Source organism: Myotis yumanensis, unplaced genomic scaffold, assembly GCF_028538775.1.
Source record: "Myotis yumanensis isolate MYYU_CA2020_CCGP unplaced genomic scaffold, mMyoYum1.0.hap1 SCAF_5, whole genome shotgun sequence".
Classification (NCBI taxonomy): domain Eukaryota; kingdom Metazoa; phylum Chordata; class Mammalia; order Chiroptera; family Vespertilionidae; genus Myotis; species Myotis yumanensis.
Genome location: NW_027223756.1, coordinates 56,876,288 through 56,894,762, shown reverse-complemented (window position 1 = coordinate 56,894,762; position 18,475 = coordinate 56,876,288). Strand labels below are relative to the sequence as shown.

Here is an 18,475-nt window from a genome sequence, read left to right as displayed (position 1 = left end):
CTCCTGGTTTACTCAACCACTGAGCCATAGTGGCCGGGCCAGAGTTTATTCTTATATTATTACTTATTATTATTATCGTATTATTTTCCATACAAACAACTGTAAACTTACTTTCCCCCCAACCCTGTATATGCCTAATAGATCCTGAGTGTAATTTATTCAACACAGTCAAAAGCTGCTTTTAAAATACTATCTTTTACTTATGGTAAAAGGGATCACACGGCCAATTTTCATTATATTTAAAGCATATTAAATATGTAAGAAACTCTCATCATGCATGTATTTTTCATAAGAGCAGGTAAAAATGAAAACAAGTGTTTTTTTTTGTTTTTTTAAAAATACATTTTATTGATTTTCCACAGAGAGGAAGGGAGAAGGATAGAGAGCCAGAAACATCGATGAGAGAGAAGCATCGATCAGCTGCATCCTGCACACTCCCTACTGGGGATGTGCCCGCAACCCAGGTACATGCCCTTGGCCGGAATCGAACCCGGGACCCTTCAGCCCGCAGGCCGACGCTCTATCCCTGAGCCACACCGGTTTGGGCTGGAAACAAGTTTTATGATGTTGGATTTCTTTTAGGGAGGCGAAGTGCTGGTTGAAGTGCATTGTTGCTTCTAAGGAGCCTTTCCCAGTTTTAAAATTACATCCAAGGAGGGAAGACCTTCAGGACATCTCCTTTTTTCTTTTACCTCTCAGTAGAAAGTGAAATAGCACTGCAGGGGAATCTCCAAAAAAAAGAACTTGACATGAACAAATGAGTAAACTTACAAAGCAGCAAGTTAACCAGCTTTGACTGCATAAGCAAAGAACTCATACAGAGGCAAGTTTCTCCCCACTCCTGGGACATTGGCAATGTTCGGAGACATTCTGCTTGTCACAACTGGAGGGTGCTACTGGTATTTGTAGGAAAAGAACAGGGATCCTACATGCACAGGCAACAACAAGGAAATTGATCTGGTCCAAAATGCTGATAGTGCTGAGATTGAGAAATTCTGATCTAAAATATCACCTGTTAAAGTATTTTATTCTTAAACATATGAAATAAAGAGAGCTCCATATAATTATCATTTTCAAGAATATGAAAACTATATTTTAAAAGTTATTTAAAGTTGTGCACATATACCAAATAACATAAAAAGGGGTATTTAATGAAAATAGCTCCAGAAATAGTAGCCATCACTATCATTTCTAGGACTATATTCAACATATTACTTACTTTATCCCATTTAAGGTTAATATCCCTACGAAAGTAAGATTCTCATTTACAGAGATTAGAAAGCAAAAATGAGGAGATTAAATAAATACCTGCCCAAGGTTTCAACACTAGAAATTGCATAACTGACATTTAATCCCAGATCATCTGCAAACCCATGGTGTTGCCATTAAAATGCATTACATTTCAATTTCAAATGAAAGGCAGATTAAAATTTAAAGCACCCCTAATTTCATTTTTCACTGAGTCAAGCATGTTTTTTGAAAGTTAACTTTAGAAAAGTGAACAGCAAAGTCAAAAGCAGTCTACTTAGGAATTATGTACTAAGGCAGGGGTGGGCAAACTTTTTGACTCGAGGGCCACAATGGGTTCTTAAACTGGACCAGAGGGCCGGAACAAAAGCATGGATGGAGTGTTTGTGTGAACTAATATAAATTCAAAGTAAACATCATTACATAAAAGGGTACGGTCTTTTTTTTTTTTAGTTTTATTCATTTCAAACGGGCCGGATCCGGCCCGCGGGCCGTAGTTTGCCCACGGCTGTACTAAAGACACATAAAAAAGAGATCAGACAGTGCCAATGTTTAAAAGGATAACCAGGATAATATTTTTTCTTATAGCAAACAAAATTAAGTAGTTTTATAAAGTTACTAGAGACCCGGTGCATGAAATTTGTGCCCCATGGGGCAGGTCCTCAGACCGGCCTGCATACTCTCCCAATCCAGGACGCTGCCACCGCCAGTCACCTCCCAGTCGGGGGCAGCTCCTGCATTGAGTGTCTGCCCCCCGGTAGTCAGTGTGTGTCATAGCAACTGGTCATTCCACAGTTCAGTTGATTTGCATATTAGGGTTTTATTATATAGGACAGAGGTGGGCAATCCCTGGCACACATGCCAAACATGGCACGCCAGTAACTTTTGCTGGCACGCGAAACCCTCTCTTATAATCTTCCATTTACAATTTTTTTCTTTTTTCTTTTTTTTTTTTTAAGAGAAGTAAGCTTTATTTCCTTGTTTCTCAAATAGAGTTGGCTGAGCTGGTTGCTTTTTGGTAATTAATAAAAGAGACCAAATCCCATATCCTCGTCCGACTCCTCCGACTCTTCCTTTGCTTCAACCTTGGCTGGGGCTGCAGCAGCAGCAGGAGCAGCAGTGGTGGCAGTGGCCACAGGGGCAGCAGCCACAAAAGCAGATGGATCAGCCAAGAAGGCCTTGACCTTTTCAGCAAGTGGGAAGGTGTAATCAGTCTCCATAGACAAAGCCAGAACTCGCTTGTACCCATTGATAATAGAATGGGGTACTGATGCAACAGTTGGGTAACCAATGTGAAGGCATACGCTGGCAACATTGCAGACACCCTCCAGGAAGCGGGAATGCAGAGTTTCTTCTGTGATGTCAAGCACTTCCAGGTTGTAGATGCTGCCATTGTCAAACACCTGCTGGATGATCAGCCCAAAGGTTCAGCATGTTCAGCAGTGTGGCTTCGCTGGCTCCCACTTTGTCTCCAGTCTTAATCAGTTGGACATCACTCAGGATTTCAATGGTGCCCCTGGAGATTTTAGTGGTGATGCCTAGAGCCTGAAAGAAGGAGGTCTTCTCTGGCCCCAGACCAGTGTTCTGGGTTGGCACAGTGACTTCACACGGGGCAATGGCACCAGCATGGGCAGCAGCTGGCACCTTATTGGCCAGCAGCATGTCCCGGATCTCAGTGAGGTCCTCCTTGGTGAACACAAAGCCCACATTCCTCCGGATCTGAGGCAGCAGTTTCTCCAGAGCCGGGTTGTTTTCCAGGTGTCCTCGGATGGCCTCACGCCTCATGCTATTCTTGCCCATCAGCACCACAGCCTTCCTGCGGAGGGACATGCGGATCTGCTGCATCTGCTTGGTGCCCGCATTGTCTGCTCTCACAATGAGGCATTTTGGATAATCATCCAGAAGTTGGATGATCTCAAGGAAGTAGTTGGACTTCCAGGTCTCCCTGTCTTCCCTGGGCATCACGGCGGTGCGTCAGGGATTGCCACGCAGGGTTTAAAGACGATGTCACTCCCACGAGGACACCTGGCGAGAGCTACAATTTTTTTTCTTAATATCGACTTTTTTATTTTTCAGATAAATTCAGTGTAGGTGCATCTTAGATAAATAAATAATTTTACATAACAAGTTATCTTAAAAACCATAGACATGGATTGACAAGAGAGGGGAAGAGCAATTTCTATGCCTCTGCCTTAACTCTCCCTGCCTTCCTAAATCTTACCAGTGTTTTGGTTTCATCCACATACGCTTGTGAATCTTTGTTCTCAGTGATGAATTTTGTTAAGTCTCCTAATAGGAGTAGCCTGACGGATGAAAGTAATAGCTCATGCATATCTCTGAAGGTCACGAAACATAAACCTGATGTAAAATCTCTGTCATCAGTGATGCAGCAGCAAAAGTCCCACTGATAATATCAAACGGAGCCATAAAGTTTTCTGTCGGACTATCAGTGTACATGTATACATTAAAAAATAAATGTATTTTTCATCATCATATACTGTGTTTTCGTTGCGTGAATGAATTTTATTATTTCTTCAAGGTTCTTCACATACGTACACCTTAAGAGATATCAAGTAGGCATAACATGTTCCCAAAAAATTAGGGTTGGCATGCAGAAGAATTTTGAGTCAGAGATTTTGCTGGTTTTGGCACGCACTCACAAAAAGGTTGCCCACCCCTGATATAGGATATGCCAAAAGTGTCAGACATACTCTTATGCTGTTATCAATAGAATTATTGATAACATCAAAGCCTAAATGCTTACTGGCCTGAGGCTTAATCTTGACAAATCACTATTATGACATACCTAGTCATCCCTACATGATAAATTAGATTCCTGGCATTTTGGTCAATCTAAGAAAATATTCCTATGTTAAACACTATTACTTTTGTCTCAACATTTAAGGGCTTATCATGATTCCTTATATTAAGAAAAAAAAAGTGTTTTTACCTTATTAAAGCCATGTTCATGAGAGTCATCAACTTCTCCATTACTAGTCACCGCAATTTCTGCTGCTGAATTTCTGGGAGACTCTTGAGCCATGGTAGACTCCTACAAAAAGGAGGCAAAAAAAAAAAAAAGTCAGAAATAACACCAAATTATAAAAGGCAAAATTCAAAAGACTATATTCATGTTTAAGGCACTTAAAAGCCAGCATTAAAAAAATTAATTTATAATTTACCTAATACTTACATAGTAAACATGATATTAATATGATAAAAATGCATCTGGCTTTTAAAACTGAACTCAACTTAAATTTTGATATTAAAAACACAAGTTACTAGCCCTAGCTGGTTTGGCTCAGTGGATAGAGCACTGGCCTGCAGACTAAAGGGTCCTGTGTTCGATTCCAATCAAAGGCACATGCCTGGGCTGTGGGCTTGTTCCCCAATAGGGGGCATGCAGGAGGCAGCTGATCAATGATTCTCTCTCATCACTGATGTTTCTCTTTCCCTCTCTATTCCTCTCTGAAATCAATAAAAATATATTTAAAACAACAACAACAACAAAAACTCCCCACAAGTTACTTGTTACAAGTACCAGGGAGCAATATCCTTGCCTTATAAATAGTGTTATGATAGACTATCACTTATAACTGGAAAAAATATTACAGAGAAAGACAAGCTTGATTTTTAATTAAACTAAAGCAGCTATACTTTTCCGATTGTATAAAATGGGTTTCTATGCCAGCTTTTGTGTAAACAGTTTCCCTGATATAACAAAATTTTTGAAACTTCTATACTAGAAGAATAAATTTTTATACTCTGACTTTACTGCCCTAAAAGTCAAATAATGTTTAAAAATACATCCCTTAACTTTGTAACCACAGAAAATACAAATTTCTTTCAGAAACTAAATATGGTTAATCAATAACAGAACATCAATTATGGTTGGTAAAAATTTTTCTTGCTCCAATCATATGTGATTTAAGGAAACATTTGGCTACAAGCTAAAATGAAAATTTCATATCTGTGAAGAATCTTAAAAATAATATATTTTCTCTTATTTTAAAAATAAAAAAACCTTCAAAGTAAATAGGCTAACAGTTACACTTTTCACAGAGAACAGGTGCCTCTCTCTCTTCACACACATTTAACAATGGTGCCCACTAGAAGAAAGGCCTTAATAGAGATATATGTCAGCAACAGAATCAATATCTAACAATATGTGTTCTAATGCTCAGACCTGAATCTAGCTGCTACTCCTGATATCGCATGCATAGAATTACCAAAATTAAATCAAACAACTAAAATAAGTGTGTGTGTGTGTGTGTGTATGTGTGTGTGTGTGTGTGTGTGTTTAATCTATAGGCCTGAACCTACTGCCAAGAACATTAATTAAGGGGATTTTTATAAGCTGTTATTCTATTAAAAGCAAGTGTTAATGCAAATAGTTTTGTGCTTTACTCTCTACTTCTAATAAATATAAAAAGGCTTATTCATATATATCTCACAGACATAATGTTGAGCAAATGAAGCCAGACTCAATGAGTACATACTATATGATTTGATTCAAAAATAAACTAATGAGTTATGATGACTGTAGGCAGAAGCATGGTTATCTTGGGTGGGGAAACACTAAGTCTTGACTTTGAGGGTGGACTTCTAGTTTTCCATTTCTGAATGTAAGGAGCTTAGAAGTTGCCACTTCATCTTAACAAGAAGCTGAACAGACTGAAAAGTCAACAACTCTTCTTGGACTCATAAGTGAGGGGAGAACACAGGGGCACACTGCTGCCTCAAAATTGGAGAGACAGGCAAATACAGGGAGTCATGGCTTACCAGAGCGAAGACTCGCCAGTGTAAAAGACCTCAGCAACTAGCTCGGGTAGGGAAACCTAATGAATTGCTGGAGGTTCAGGTATAGACGATTCTGAGCGTTACAAACTCTAGAGAGAATAAGGAAGGGCCCACAATATTGTGAGTTTTACCTCCAGGAGCTGGACCAGGTTAGCATAGTAAATACTGGAGAAAAACCCCCTCATCCTTCCAGTGAGGGGAAGAGACATGGAACTGTTTTTTTGAAATACACCAGAGCACTCTGTTCTTTTTTTAAAAATATATTTTGTTAATTTTTCACAGAGAGGAAGGGAGAGGGAGAGAGTTAGAAACATCGATGAGAGAGAAACATCCATCAGCTGCCTCCCGCACCCACCCCACTGGGGATGTGCCCACAACCAAGGTACATGCCCTTGACTGGAATCGAACCTGGGACCTTTCAGTCTGCAGGCCGACGCTCTATCCACTAAGCCAAACCAGTCAGGGCCAGAGCACTCTGTTCTTAACAAGGCCTACCCCAGGAGAAACCAGAACCTAACCTTCTTGGATACAATCAGTGCCTAACTGATCTGAAGAAGGAAAATACCTAAATCCAGCCACTCTGACTATCTTGACACACCTAGGAGGGGGTAGAGAAAAATGAGAAACAATTGTGAAGTTCCCAGTCCAGAGGCACATGTTTGCTAAAGACTGAGACCTAAGCATAGGACTAGAGAATGCGTCCCTCCTCCTACACCTTACCAATACATTGTTAAAGGCCTATTAATAGCAGTTCCTTTTACTCAATGTATCATGTCTGGCTATCAAGAAAGAATTACCAGGTCCTCCAAAGGCAAAAAAATAAAATAAAACAAACAGACACAATTTGAAGACACAAAGCAAGCATCACAGCCAGACATGGCAAGGATGTTGAAATTACCAGACCAGAAATTTAAAATAATTATGATTAATATGGTAAGGGCTGTAATGGATAAAAGAGACAGCATACATGAATAGATGGGCAATGTAAGCAGAGTTATAAAAATTCTAAGATAGAATAAAAGTTAGAGATGTGTCTCTCTCACTGTCTCCCCCTACCTTCCCCTCTGTCTGAAAAATCAATGGAAAAGGTATCCTGGAGGGATTAACAAAAAAAGAGGAAAAAAATGAAAAGGCAAACCACAGACTGGGAGAAAATAGATGTAAAATATGAATGTATCTGACAAATGGCTGGTGTTCCAAATATATCCTCCTATCTAATAATAGACAAACATGGTAATTAACCATAACTTCGCTATCCTGCCTATTGGCTAATCAGCAAGATATGCAAATTAACTGCCAACCAAGATGACGGCCGGCAGCCAGGCAGCTGAAGCGAACAGGAGGCTTGCTTGCTCCAGTGATGGAGGAAGCCAAGGTTCCCCGCCTGCCGCTGCCGGTCTCTAAGCTGCACTCTAAGCAACAATGTTGCAATTATAGAAGCTAAACAAACCCCAGAAACCTGCTTTCAGCCAGCCGGGCCTCAGAGCTGGAGCTGCAACAGTGTTTCAATTATAGAAGCCAAACAAACCCAGATACCTGCTTTCAGCAGCCGAGGTCTCAGAGCTGGAGCCGAGCCTCAGAGCTAAAGCCGGCTGTCAGCTCCAGTGACAGCCATAGAAGGTAAATAAATCCCAGAATAAAAAAGAAAAAAGAAAAAAAAGAGAGGCTGGGAGCTTCAGTCACCCGCCAGCCTGAAAACGGCCCTCAGCCCCTCACCCAGACTGGCCAGGCACCCCAGTGGGGACCCCCACCCTGAAGGGGTTGTGACCAGCTGCAAACAGCCATCATCCCCTCACCCAGGCTGGCCAGGCACCCAAGCGGGACCCCCACCCTGATCCGGGACACCCTTCAGGGAAACAAGCCGGCCCCCACCCGTGCACCAGGCCTCTATCCTATATAGTAAAAGGGTAATATGGCTCCCAGCACCAGGATCAGCAGAGCCGCAAGGCCTCCCGAACCCGGGATCAGAGGCCTCATGCCCGGGATCAGCAGAGCCGCGAGGCCTCCCAGTACCGGGATCAGCGGAGCCGCGAGGCCTCCCGAACCCGGGATCAGCGGAGCCGCAAGGCCTCCTGGCACCGGGATCAGCGGAGCTGCAAGGCCTCCTAACACTGGGATCAGCGGAGCAGCGAGGCCTCACTGCCCCGGTGTGAAACGGAGCAGCGAGGCCTCCCAGCACTGGGATCAGCGGAGCCGCGAGGCCTCCTGGCCCCTGGAGCAGTGTGACAGGGGGCAGCGCCCAAACCCGATTGCCCTGCAGCTCTGTGTGTGACAGGGGGCTGGGCCACAACCTCCCTATTCGCTCTGCTCTGTTTCTGACAGGGGAAGGTGCCCCAACCCTCTGATCGGCCCTGCTCTGTGCCTGATAGGGGGGAGCTCCCCAACCCCCTGATTGGCCCTGCTCTGTGTGTGACAGGGTGCAGCGCCCCAACCCCGCCATGGGCCCTGCTCTGTGTGTGACGGGGTGGAGCCGCAACCTCCCCATCGGCCCTGCCCTGAGTGTGACGGGGGGAGTGCCCCAACCCCCTGATCGGCCCTGCTCTGTGCATGACAGAGGGGAGCTCCTCAACCCCCTGATGGGCCCTGCTCTGTGTGTGACAGGGTACAGAGCCCCAACCCCCCAATGGGCCCTGCTCTGTGCGTGACAGGGGGCAGCACCCCAACCCCCTGATCGGCCAGCTCTGTATGTGACAGGGGTAGCGCCACAACCCCCTGATCCGTCCTGCTCTGTGCGTGACAGGGGGTGGCACCGCAACCTCCCCATCAACCCTGCCTTGAGTGTGACAGGGGGAGGCACCCCAACCCCCAAATCAGCCCTACCCTGAGCATGACTGAAGGTGGCATCACAACCTCCCGATCTGCCCTGCTCTGTGCATGACAGGGGGCGGCGCCCCAACTCCCCAATTGGCCCTGCTCTGAGCCCGACCAGGGGCTGCGGGGCAGGCACCTAGAAATTGGGCCTGCCCTCTGCTACCCGGGAGCAGGCCTAAGCCAGCAGGGTCGTTATCTCCCGAGGGGTCCCAGACTGTGAGAGGGCACAAGTGGGGCTGAGGGACTGCCCCCCCCCGCCAGTGCACAAATTTTTGTGCACCGGGCCTCTAGTCTCTATATAAAACCCTAATATGCAAATAGACCGAATGGCAGAACAACCGAACAACAGGTCGCTATGACATGCGCTGACCACCAGGAGGCGTGCACGGAACATGGCAGGTGTAGGCAGCAGGCAGAGTGCAGAACATGGTAAGAGTCGGCCGCAGCGGGATGGTGGAGGAAGTGAGCGGGGGGCGCCAGACCAAGGCAGGGTGCAGGTCGGTCGCTGTCATTGGGGCAAGTCTCTGGTGGTTACTGAAAATTCTTTGCTCCCGCCCAGCACTTGCACCTGCTGCTGGCGCCAGCCCTGCTTACACCCACTGCCAGTGCCCAGCCCCAATCGCTGCGCGCCATCAGCAGGTGCGAGCAGGTCCAGTGCTGTCAGCATGTGGGAGTGGTGGGAGCGGGGCTGCTGGCAGAGAGGGGACAAGGGGCCACGGCAGGAGGGGCCGAGGGGGGTGTGGAGGATGGGCCAAGACCCACCCCTGTGCCCACCACAGCCTCTCGGCCCACAGTTCCTTTCAAGATGCACGATTTTGTGCACTGGGCCCCTACTGTAAATAATAAGAAAACATTTTTATGGCCAAAAATTTAACAAGCACTTCACACACACACACACACACACACACACACAAATGAATGGCAAGTAAATACATGAAAAGATACATCACTAATCATCAAGGAAATGCAATTTAAAACCACAATAAGGTACAACTACAGGGTATCTCCAAAAAAATGTATACACACTTTGAATAACTATTAATTCCAATGGGTCAAATCTAAAAAGAAAGAAACATCAATTGAGCTATCAGCTGCTAAAGTGTGTATACATATTTTGAGGACACCCTGTATATATACCCACTACAATAGCTAAAGTTTAAAAAGGCTGACAATACCAAGTGTTGGTAAAGAGTAATTGGGAACTTGCATACACTACCGGAGAGAATATTAAAAAGTACTTCACTTTGGAGAACTGCTTAGCAGTTTCTTATAAAATAAATATGACTCAGCCATTCTACACCTAAGCATTCACCAGAGAAATTAAAATAAATGTCCTGATTACACTTCTATATATGTATTCATAGCAACTTTACTCCGAAGAGCCCAAAAATAAAAATAAAATATGCCCACCAATAGGTTAACGGATAAACAAATTGTGTAATATACATATAATGGGATATTCCTCAGCTGTAAAAAATAATGAATTACTGATATATGCAATAACTGTTGCTTAATCTCAAAACATTATGCTGAGCTAAAAAAGTCAGACACAAAGTAATACATACTATATCATTCTACTTATATAGAACTCTAGAACATATAAAACTAATCTATCATGACAGATCAGCTATTGCCTGGGGAAAGGGGATAGGTAGGGGAGGATTAACTGTAAGTACACGAAACTTTAGGATAATGAAAACTTCTGTATCTTGATTGTGATTATGGTTTCCCAAGTTTATGCATTTGTCAAAACTCATCAGAGTGTATAATATGTAAATTTTACCTCAACAATCTGTTGATGTTTTTTAAGGGTAAAATTCTATTCTATAATCTTTAAAGATAGAGGATCTATTTTTTCTGCAAGCCCCAAATCCACCCACAGAGACCACACTAGTCTGATGGGGGGAGGCATATGACCCTGATAAGATAGAAGGAGGGACTAGCTTACAGCTCTATAATTCAGTAGCAAACAAAGTTTGTCATTTCCCAAAATATATCTCCATGACAAAAATAAATGAGACCAATACCCTCTCACTATGAAAATTACTGCAGTCCCAAGTGTCACTTACAGACCTCTTCCCTGTTTGATCCAAGTCTGAAAATCACAAGTACTTGTATCTAAGAGAGTATCTAAAAAACAGCAGAGCATTAACAAAATCCCTCTGTTCCTCAAATCCAATGGCTCTCATCCTAGATCTTTTAAAACAGCAAAAGAGAACTGCCTCATTTTGGTTTGCCAAATCAGGCTTTAGCCAAGTATTACATCTACCTTATTTTTATGGCTGCCCAGTCACAGCCCTCTTCCAGTGTTGTGGAAAGTCTCTACAAGATGAGGCTAGGGAAAGGCAGAGCCTGTGTCTTATTACATAAAAGCTCAAAATACTGATAATCGTGCAACATTCTCCATACCGTAATAGCTTTCACATGGCTTATAAACTGCTTACAATCTGACCCCTACCTACTTTTCCAGCTGCTTCTCATACCATACCCTTCCCTAACACTCTCTATACTGGTCAATTAGGCAACCAAATGTCTGTTAACTTCATCTTCACCCTCAGAACGCATAGTGACTCTTCTCTCCCTGTCAATTCAACGCCTAGGCTACAGCCTTTTCTGTAGCTGCCCAAGACCTAGGCTACAAGAAAAAAGCTCAAGTAATTTTTTCTGGCACTACTTGTTTTTCAAATCCTGAAAATACACCTGACATATTTTAAAAGGCTTTACATTTGACAGTAAGCATTTGTTGGTGAACACTCCATGGAAAATAAAACGTAACATTAACAATTTTGCCCCAAATACTAAAAATATCTATCTTAATAATGCAAGATATGGCATTTGAAAATATTAATGGTAAATCCCAATTTAGAAAATGTTCAGAAACAAGGTAGAAACATTCTAGAAAGGATGGAAAGAAATATGTCTTAGTCTTAATTAGACATCTGGAATTGTACAGGGCTTTGTATCTTCTAAAACACACATTTAACATTGTTCTTTAATTTACTACTGAGCCAGCAAAAATAAAGTGGTATTATAATAATAAACTTAAAGTTTTTCCAATTGTTTCTTAAATCTACCATTAAAAAAAAGTTATCTGAAACTTCATTAAAAAATGTTTCCAGTGCTCAGTTCACTGGCTGCATATATTCAACTGGTATTTTGTTCTGCTATCAAATAATGGTTATATTTTCTTCTAATCTAAAGGACTAAATTCTTAATTTCAGTCAATTCTAGAAAAAACAAAACAAAAACAGTGCAGAAAGCAAACAGCGTGAAAGAAGAAAATAAGCCCCAAATACTCAACTCTAATTGTTACAGCTCAGACAACGAAAGTCGCAGTGCCTAGTGGACTGATTATGCATGCTAACAGAGGCCATATATTGTTTGTTCCAATACCAAAAAGCACAAATGCCTTCTGTGTCAGACAAAATTATTGAGATTTTTCTTTGCCTACAAAAAGAAAAGGCAATCCTATTGAACTCATAATTCAAACAGTCTTTGAAATTGCCTTCTGTATTGGTAAAATATGGCCTTCTTTAAAAAATGGTTAATGTATTTATTACAAAGTGTTAATTCAGGATGTGAGGGCTATCTGGCTGCGACATCTGTCACCCCATTGATCGCCAGGGTTGATTCGGCTGATCTGGCTGGCTAGGCGGGTGTCCCCCTCCTCCCTCACCGATCCATGTGCGTCCCTCCCGAAGCTGCACGCTCGGTCAAAGAGGACGACCTTCCCCCCCGAGGAGAGGACCGGTCTTCGGTCAAGGGTATATGAGTAGCTGCGCTCTCCTGCTAGAACAAAGTGTTAATTCAATATGGTTCAAAAGTATTAGGTGAGCAAGCCTACTGCATGGACCCTGAGAACTAAGCAAGGTAACAGGAGACAAGAATTTTAGGTCCAGTTCTGCCCCTTTCTATAAGTCACTTTACTTCCCTAAGTCAATGTCCTCATTTATAAAATACCAGAGGGATCCCTCAGCCTGGCCTGCGCCCTCTCACAAACCGGAAGCCCTCGGGGGATGTCTGACTGAGGGCTTAGGCCCGCTCCCTTAGGCCCACTCCCCGAGGGCCTAAGCCATCAGACATCCTTAGCGCTGCCAGAGGTGGGAGAGGCTCCCACAACCGTTGCTGCGCTCACCAGCCATGAGCCCGGCTTCTGGCTGAGCTGCATACTGACCACCAGAGGGCAGCTCCTGCGTTGAGTGTCTATCCCTGGTGGTCAGTGCATGTCATAGCAGCTGGTCATTCCACCGTCGGGCTGAAACCAGCGCTCTGACATCCCCCGAGGGTTCCTGGATTGCGAGAGGGAGCAGGCCAGGCCGAGGGACCCCACTGGTACACGATCAGGGCCGGGGAGAGACACAAGAGGTTGGCCAGCTAAGGAGGGCCTGTGGGAGAGCTCCAGGGCGTGTCCGGCCCGTCTCCCTCAGTCCCAATCAGCCGGACCCCAGCAGCAAGCTAACCTACCAGTTGGCTGTCTGCCCCCTGGTGGCCAGTGCACGTCATAGTAAGTGGATAAGCGGCCTTAGCATATCATTAGCATATTACGCTTTGATTGGTTGAATGGACGACTGGACACTTAGCATATTAGGCTTTTATTATATAGGACTAGCGGCCCGGTGCACAAAAATTTGTGCACTTGGCGGGGGAGGGGTCCCCCAGCCCGGCCTGTGCCCTCTCGCAGTCTGGGACCCCTCGGGAGATAATGACCTGCTGGCTTAGGCCTGCTCCCGGGTGGCAGAGGGCACGCCCAATCCCGAGGTGCAGCCCCTGGTCAGGCTCAGAGCAGGGCCGATTGGGGAGTTGGGGCGCCGCCCCGTCATGCACAGAGCAGGGCGGATCGGGAGGTTGCGATGCCACCCTCAGTCACGCTCAGGGTAGGGCTGATTGGGGGGTTGGGGCACCGCTCCCTGTCACACTCAAGGCAGGGTCGATGGGGAGGTTGCGGCGCCACCCCCTGTCACGCACAGAGCAGGGCGGATCATGGGGTTGGGGCGCTGCCCCCTGTCACTCACAGAGCAGGGCCAATCAGGGGGTTGGGGGGCTGCCCCGTCACTCACAGAGCAGGGCCGATCAGGGGGTTGGGGAGCTCCCCCCCCGTCACGCACACAGCAGGGCCCATCCGGGGGTTGGGGCTCCGTACCCTGTCACACACACAGCAGGGTCGATCAGGGGGTTGGGGAGCTCCCCCCTGTCACGCACAGAGCAGGGCCCATCAGGGGGTTGAGGAGCTCCCTCCTGTCATGCACAGAGCAGGGCTGATCAGGGGGTTCAGGAGCTCCCCCCTGTCACTCACAGAGTAGGGCTGATAGGGAAGTTGGGGCACTGCCCCGTCACACACAGAGCAGGGCGGATCAGGGGGTTCGGGCGCTGCACCCTGTCACACTCAGGGCAGGGCCAATGGGGAGGTTCTTGCTCTACCCTGTCACACACAGAGCAAGGCCCGTGGACGGGGGGTTGGGGCGCCACCCTCTATCACCCACAGAGCAGGGCCGATCAGGGGGTTGGGGCGCTGCCACTGTCACACTCAGGGCAGGGCCGATGGAGAGGTTATGGCTCTACCCTGTCACACACAGAGCAGGGCCCGTGGGGGGGGGGGGGGGGGTTGGGGCGCCGCACCCTGTCACACACAGAGCAGGGCCGATCAGGGGGTTGGTGCGCTGCACCCTGTCAAACATAGAGCCGTAGGGCGATCAGGGGATTGGGGAGCTCCCCCCTATCATGCACAGAGCAGGGCTGATCAGGGGGTTGGGGTGCCTTCCCCTGTCACGAACAGAGCAGGGCAGATAGGGAGGTTGTGGCCCCGCCCCCTGTCACACACAGAGCCACAGGGCGATCAGGGGTTGGGGAGCTCCCCCCTGTCACACACAGAGCCGCAGGGCGATCAGGGGGTTGGAGAGCTCCCCACTATCAGGCACAGAGCAGGGCTGATCAGGGGGTTGGGGCACCTTCCCCTGTCACGAACAGAGCAGGGCGGATAGGGAGGTTGTGGCCCCGCCTCCTGTCACAGAGCCGCAGGGTGATCAGGGGGTTTGGGCGCTGCCCCCTGTCACGCTGATCCCGGTGCCGGGAGCCTCACTGCTCCGCTGATCCCGGTGCCGGGAGGCATATTACCCTTTTACTATATAGGATAGAGGCCTGGTGCACGGGTGGGGGCCGGCTGGTTTGCCCTGAAGGGTGTTCTGGATCAGGGTGGGGGTCCACACTGGGGTGCCTGGCCAGTCTGGGTGAGGGGCTGAGGGCCATTTTCAGGCTGGCGGGTGACTGAAGCTCCCAACTGCTCCTTTTTTTCTTTTTTCTTTTTTCTATTCTGGGCCAGCTTTAGCTCTGAGGCCTCAATGCTGAAAGCAGGTTTCTGGCCTTTACCTTCTGTATTTGATACAATGTTGTGGTCTGGCTGGCTGAAGCCCGGCTGACTGAAAGCCGGTTTCTAGAGTTTTGTTTAGCTTCTATATTTGCAACATAGTTGCTTAGAGTTGCAGCTGAGAGGCCGGCAAGTCAGGCGGGGAACGTTGGAGTCCGCCGTCACTGGAGCAAGCAAGCCTCCCTGTTCCCTTCAGTGCATGGCTGCCGGCCGCCATCTTGGCTGACAGTTAATTTGCATAAGGATATGCTGATTAGCCAATGGGAAAGGTAGCAGTCGTACGCTAATTACCATGTTTCTCTTTTATTAGTGTAGATGATTATTAACCTCACCTATATATCATACAGCTCTTATAAAAATCAAATGTGAAATTGCTTGGAAAATTGAATATGCTATGCAAAGATGTTATATTATAGTACATTAATTTCAGCTCAGGACCAACAGGACAAATAATGGAGTAGTCCCATCAACACTAGCATTTACCAATACAGCTATTCTTCCTAACTTTGTCACTATGGGTAGGAACCCTAACTACACTTTTCTAAAATGGACCAATATCAAGAAAGAGTTGAAGTATGGTCACAAATGTTATTGTTTGTAGCCTTATTAATTTTTTTCTTTTTTCTATCTATCTTGGCAATTTTATGGTTTTAAAAGGAAGATGACCCTCAAACCTACTGTATTATTATAAAGGAATGGATAAAGCAAATGTAAAATCCAAATAATTATTAAGCCTGGATGATGAGTACATGGGAATCCATTTACTATTTAACTTTTATTTTATGTTGTAAATTTTTCTTACCAAATATTTTAATCTATTAGCATCAACACCTAATTTTTCTTTTATTGTTTAAAGTATTACTTGTCTCCTTTTTTCCCCCATTAATGCCCCGCCCCCAGCCACTCCCATCCCCAAGAGCAAGCCCCCACTGCGCCAATGTCTGTGCCCATTGGTCATGCTAATATGCATGTATACAAGTTCTTTGGTTGATCTCTAACCACGCCCCCTCATGCTTTCTCCCCAAGGTTGGGCGGTCTGCTCAGTGCCACTTTGTCTATGGATCCATTTTTGTTCATCAGATTATATTGATCATTATATCCCACATATGAGATCATGTGATATTTATCTTTCTCTGACTAGCTTATTTTGCTTAGCATAATGTTCTCCAGTTCCATCCATGCTGTTGCAAAAGTTCCTTCTTTTTTATAGCAGTGTAGTATTCCACTGTGTAGATGTACCACAGTTTATTAATTGACTCATCTGCTGATGGGCACTTAGGCTGTTTCCAAATCTTAGCTATGGTAAATTGTGCTGCTATGAACATAGGGGTGCATATATCCTTTCTGATTGGTGTTTCTGGTTTCTTGGGATACAATCCTAGAAGTAATCCCCAGTGGGATTACTGGGTCAAATGGGAGTTCCATTTTGAGGAAACTCCATACTGTTTTCCACAGTGGCTGCACCAGTCTGCATTCCTACCAGCAGTGCACGAGGGTTCCTTTTTCACCACATCCTCACCAACACTTGTCGTTTGTTGATTTTTTAATGATCACCTTTCTGACAGGTGTGAGATGGTAGCTCATTGTTGTTTTGATTTGCATCTCTCGGATGATTAGTGACTTTGAACATGTTTTCATATGTCTCTAGGCCAGCGGTTCTCAACCTGTGGGTCACAACCTTTTTGGCGGTCGAACGACCCTTTCACAGGGGTCGTCTAAGACCATCCTACATATCAGATATTTACATTATGATTCATAACAGTAGCAACATTACAGTTATGAAGTAGCAACGAAAATAATTTTATGATTGGGTCGCAACATGAGGAACTGTATTTAAAGAGCCAGAAGGTTGAGAACCACTGCTCTAGGCCATCTGTATGTCCTCTTTTGAAAAGTGTCTACTTAGGCCTTTGCCCATTTTTTGTTTGGATTGTTTATCTTCCTTTTGTTAAGTTGTATGAGTTCCCTATAAATTTTGGAGATTAAATCCTTATCTGAAATAGCATTGGCAAATATGTTCTCCCATGCAGTGGGCTTTCTTGTTGTTTTGTTGATGGTTTCTTTTGCTGTGCAGAAGCTTTCTATTTTGATGTAATCCCATTTGTTCATTTTCTCCTTAGTTTCCATTGCCCTAGGACAGTGATGGTGAACGTTTTGAGCTCGGCGTGTCAGCATTTTGAAAAACCCTAACTTAACTCTGGTGCCATGTCACATATAGAAATTTTTCGATATTTGCAACCATAGTAAAACAAAGATTTATATTTTTGATATTTATTTTATATATTTAAATACCATTTAACAAAGAAAAATCAACCAAAAAAATGAGTTCACGTGTCACCTCTGACACGCGTGTCATAGGTTCACCATCAATGCCCTAGGAGCTATATCAGTAAAGATATTGCTACAACATATGTCTGATATTTTGCTGCCTATGGAGTCTTCTAAGATTTTTATGGTTTCCCGTCTTACACTTAAATCCTTTAACCATTTTGAGTTTGTTTTTGTATATGGTGATCTAGTTTCAGTTTTTTGCATGTGTCTGACCAATTTTCCCAGCACAATTTATTGAAGAGATTGCCTTGACTCCATTCTATGCTCTTGCCTCCTTTGTCAAATATTAATTGAGCGTAATGGCTTGGGTTTATTTCTGGGTCCTCTGTTCTGTTCCATTGGTCTATATGTCTGTTCTTGTGTCAGTACCAGGCAGTTTTGAGAACTGTGGCTTTGTAATATAGAGCGTCAACACCTAATTTGTCTTATATTTTCAACTACAAGCTACCTGAATACTGCATTTCAAATCTTCACCCAACGTTGTCATCTTCTACCTGTCATTCTCATTTCCATGTTAAGCTGATCTTAGCTCCTAGCTACCACTTGACCCACATTTCCTCCTACTCTGTCCTCACTGACATTTAGTTCCAGCCATAGAACCCTTCACCACTGTTCCTCAAACACACCAATCTTATTTTTGCCCTTGCTGTTTCCTCTTTTTTGAAGGTTCTTACTCCCACCCAGATTTTCACATGATGTTCCCTGTCATTCAGGTTTCTGCTCAAATGTCATCTAAGAAGAGAAGCCCAACCAACTGATGTAAATCAGCAGCCTTCAATACTCTTTAGTCCTTATATTGCTTTATAGTAGTAAGGACTACTTTACATCTAATAATAATAAAAGCGTAATATGCTAACTAGACCGGACATCCTTCTGGATGACCTTCTGGACGGAGCCGGAGCTGCGAGGGAAGCCTGGGTCCTG

The 18,475-nt window shown here is 45.0% G+C and overlaps 1 protein-coding gene and 1 pseudogene across 2 annotated transcripts in view; both read right to left on the bottom strand.

The window, feature by feature from the left end:
- The window catches only part of ARFIP1 (ARF interacting protein 1), an 89,031-nt gene that overhangs the window by 56,255 nt on the left and 14,301 nt on the right, over positions 1-18,475 (bottom strand). For both annotated transcript variants that reach the window (XM_070415324.1, XM_070415325.1), the window contains exon 2: positions 4,199-4,300. In XM_070415324.1, the coding sequence (XP_070271425.1) occupies positions 4,199-4,291 (93 nt within the window). In that variant the 5' untranslated portion in view covers positions 4,292-4,300. The remainder of the gene's footprint in view (positions 1-4,198; positions 4,301-18,475) is intronic.
- Positions 735-4,275, bottom strand: LOC139010626 (large ribosomal subunit protein uL10 pseudogene; annotated as a pseudogene).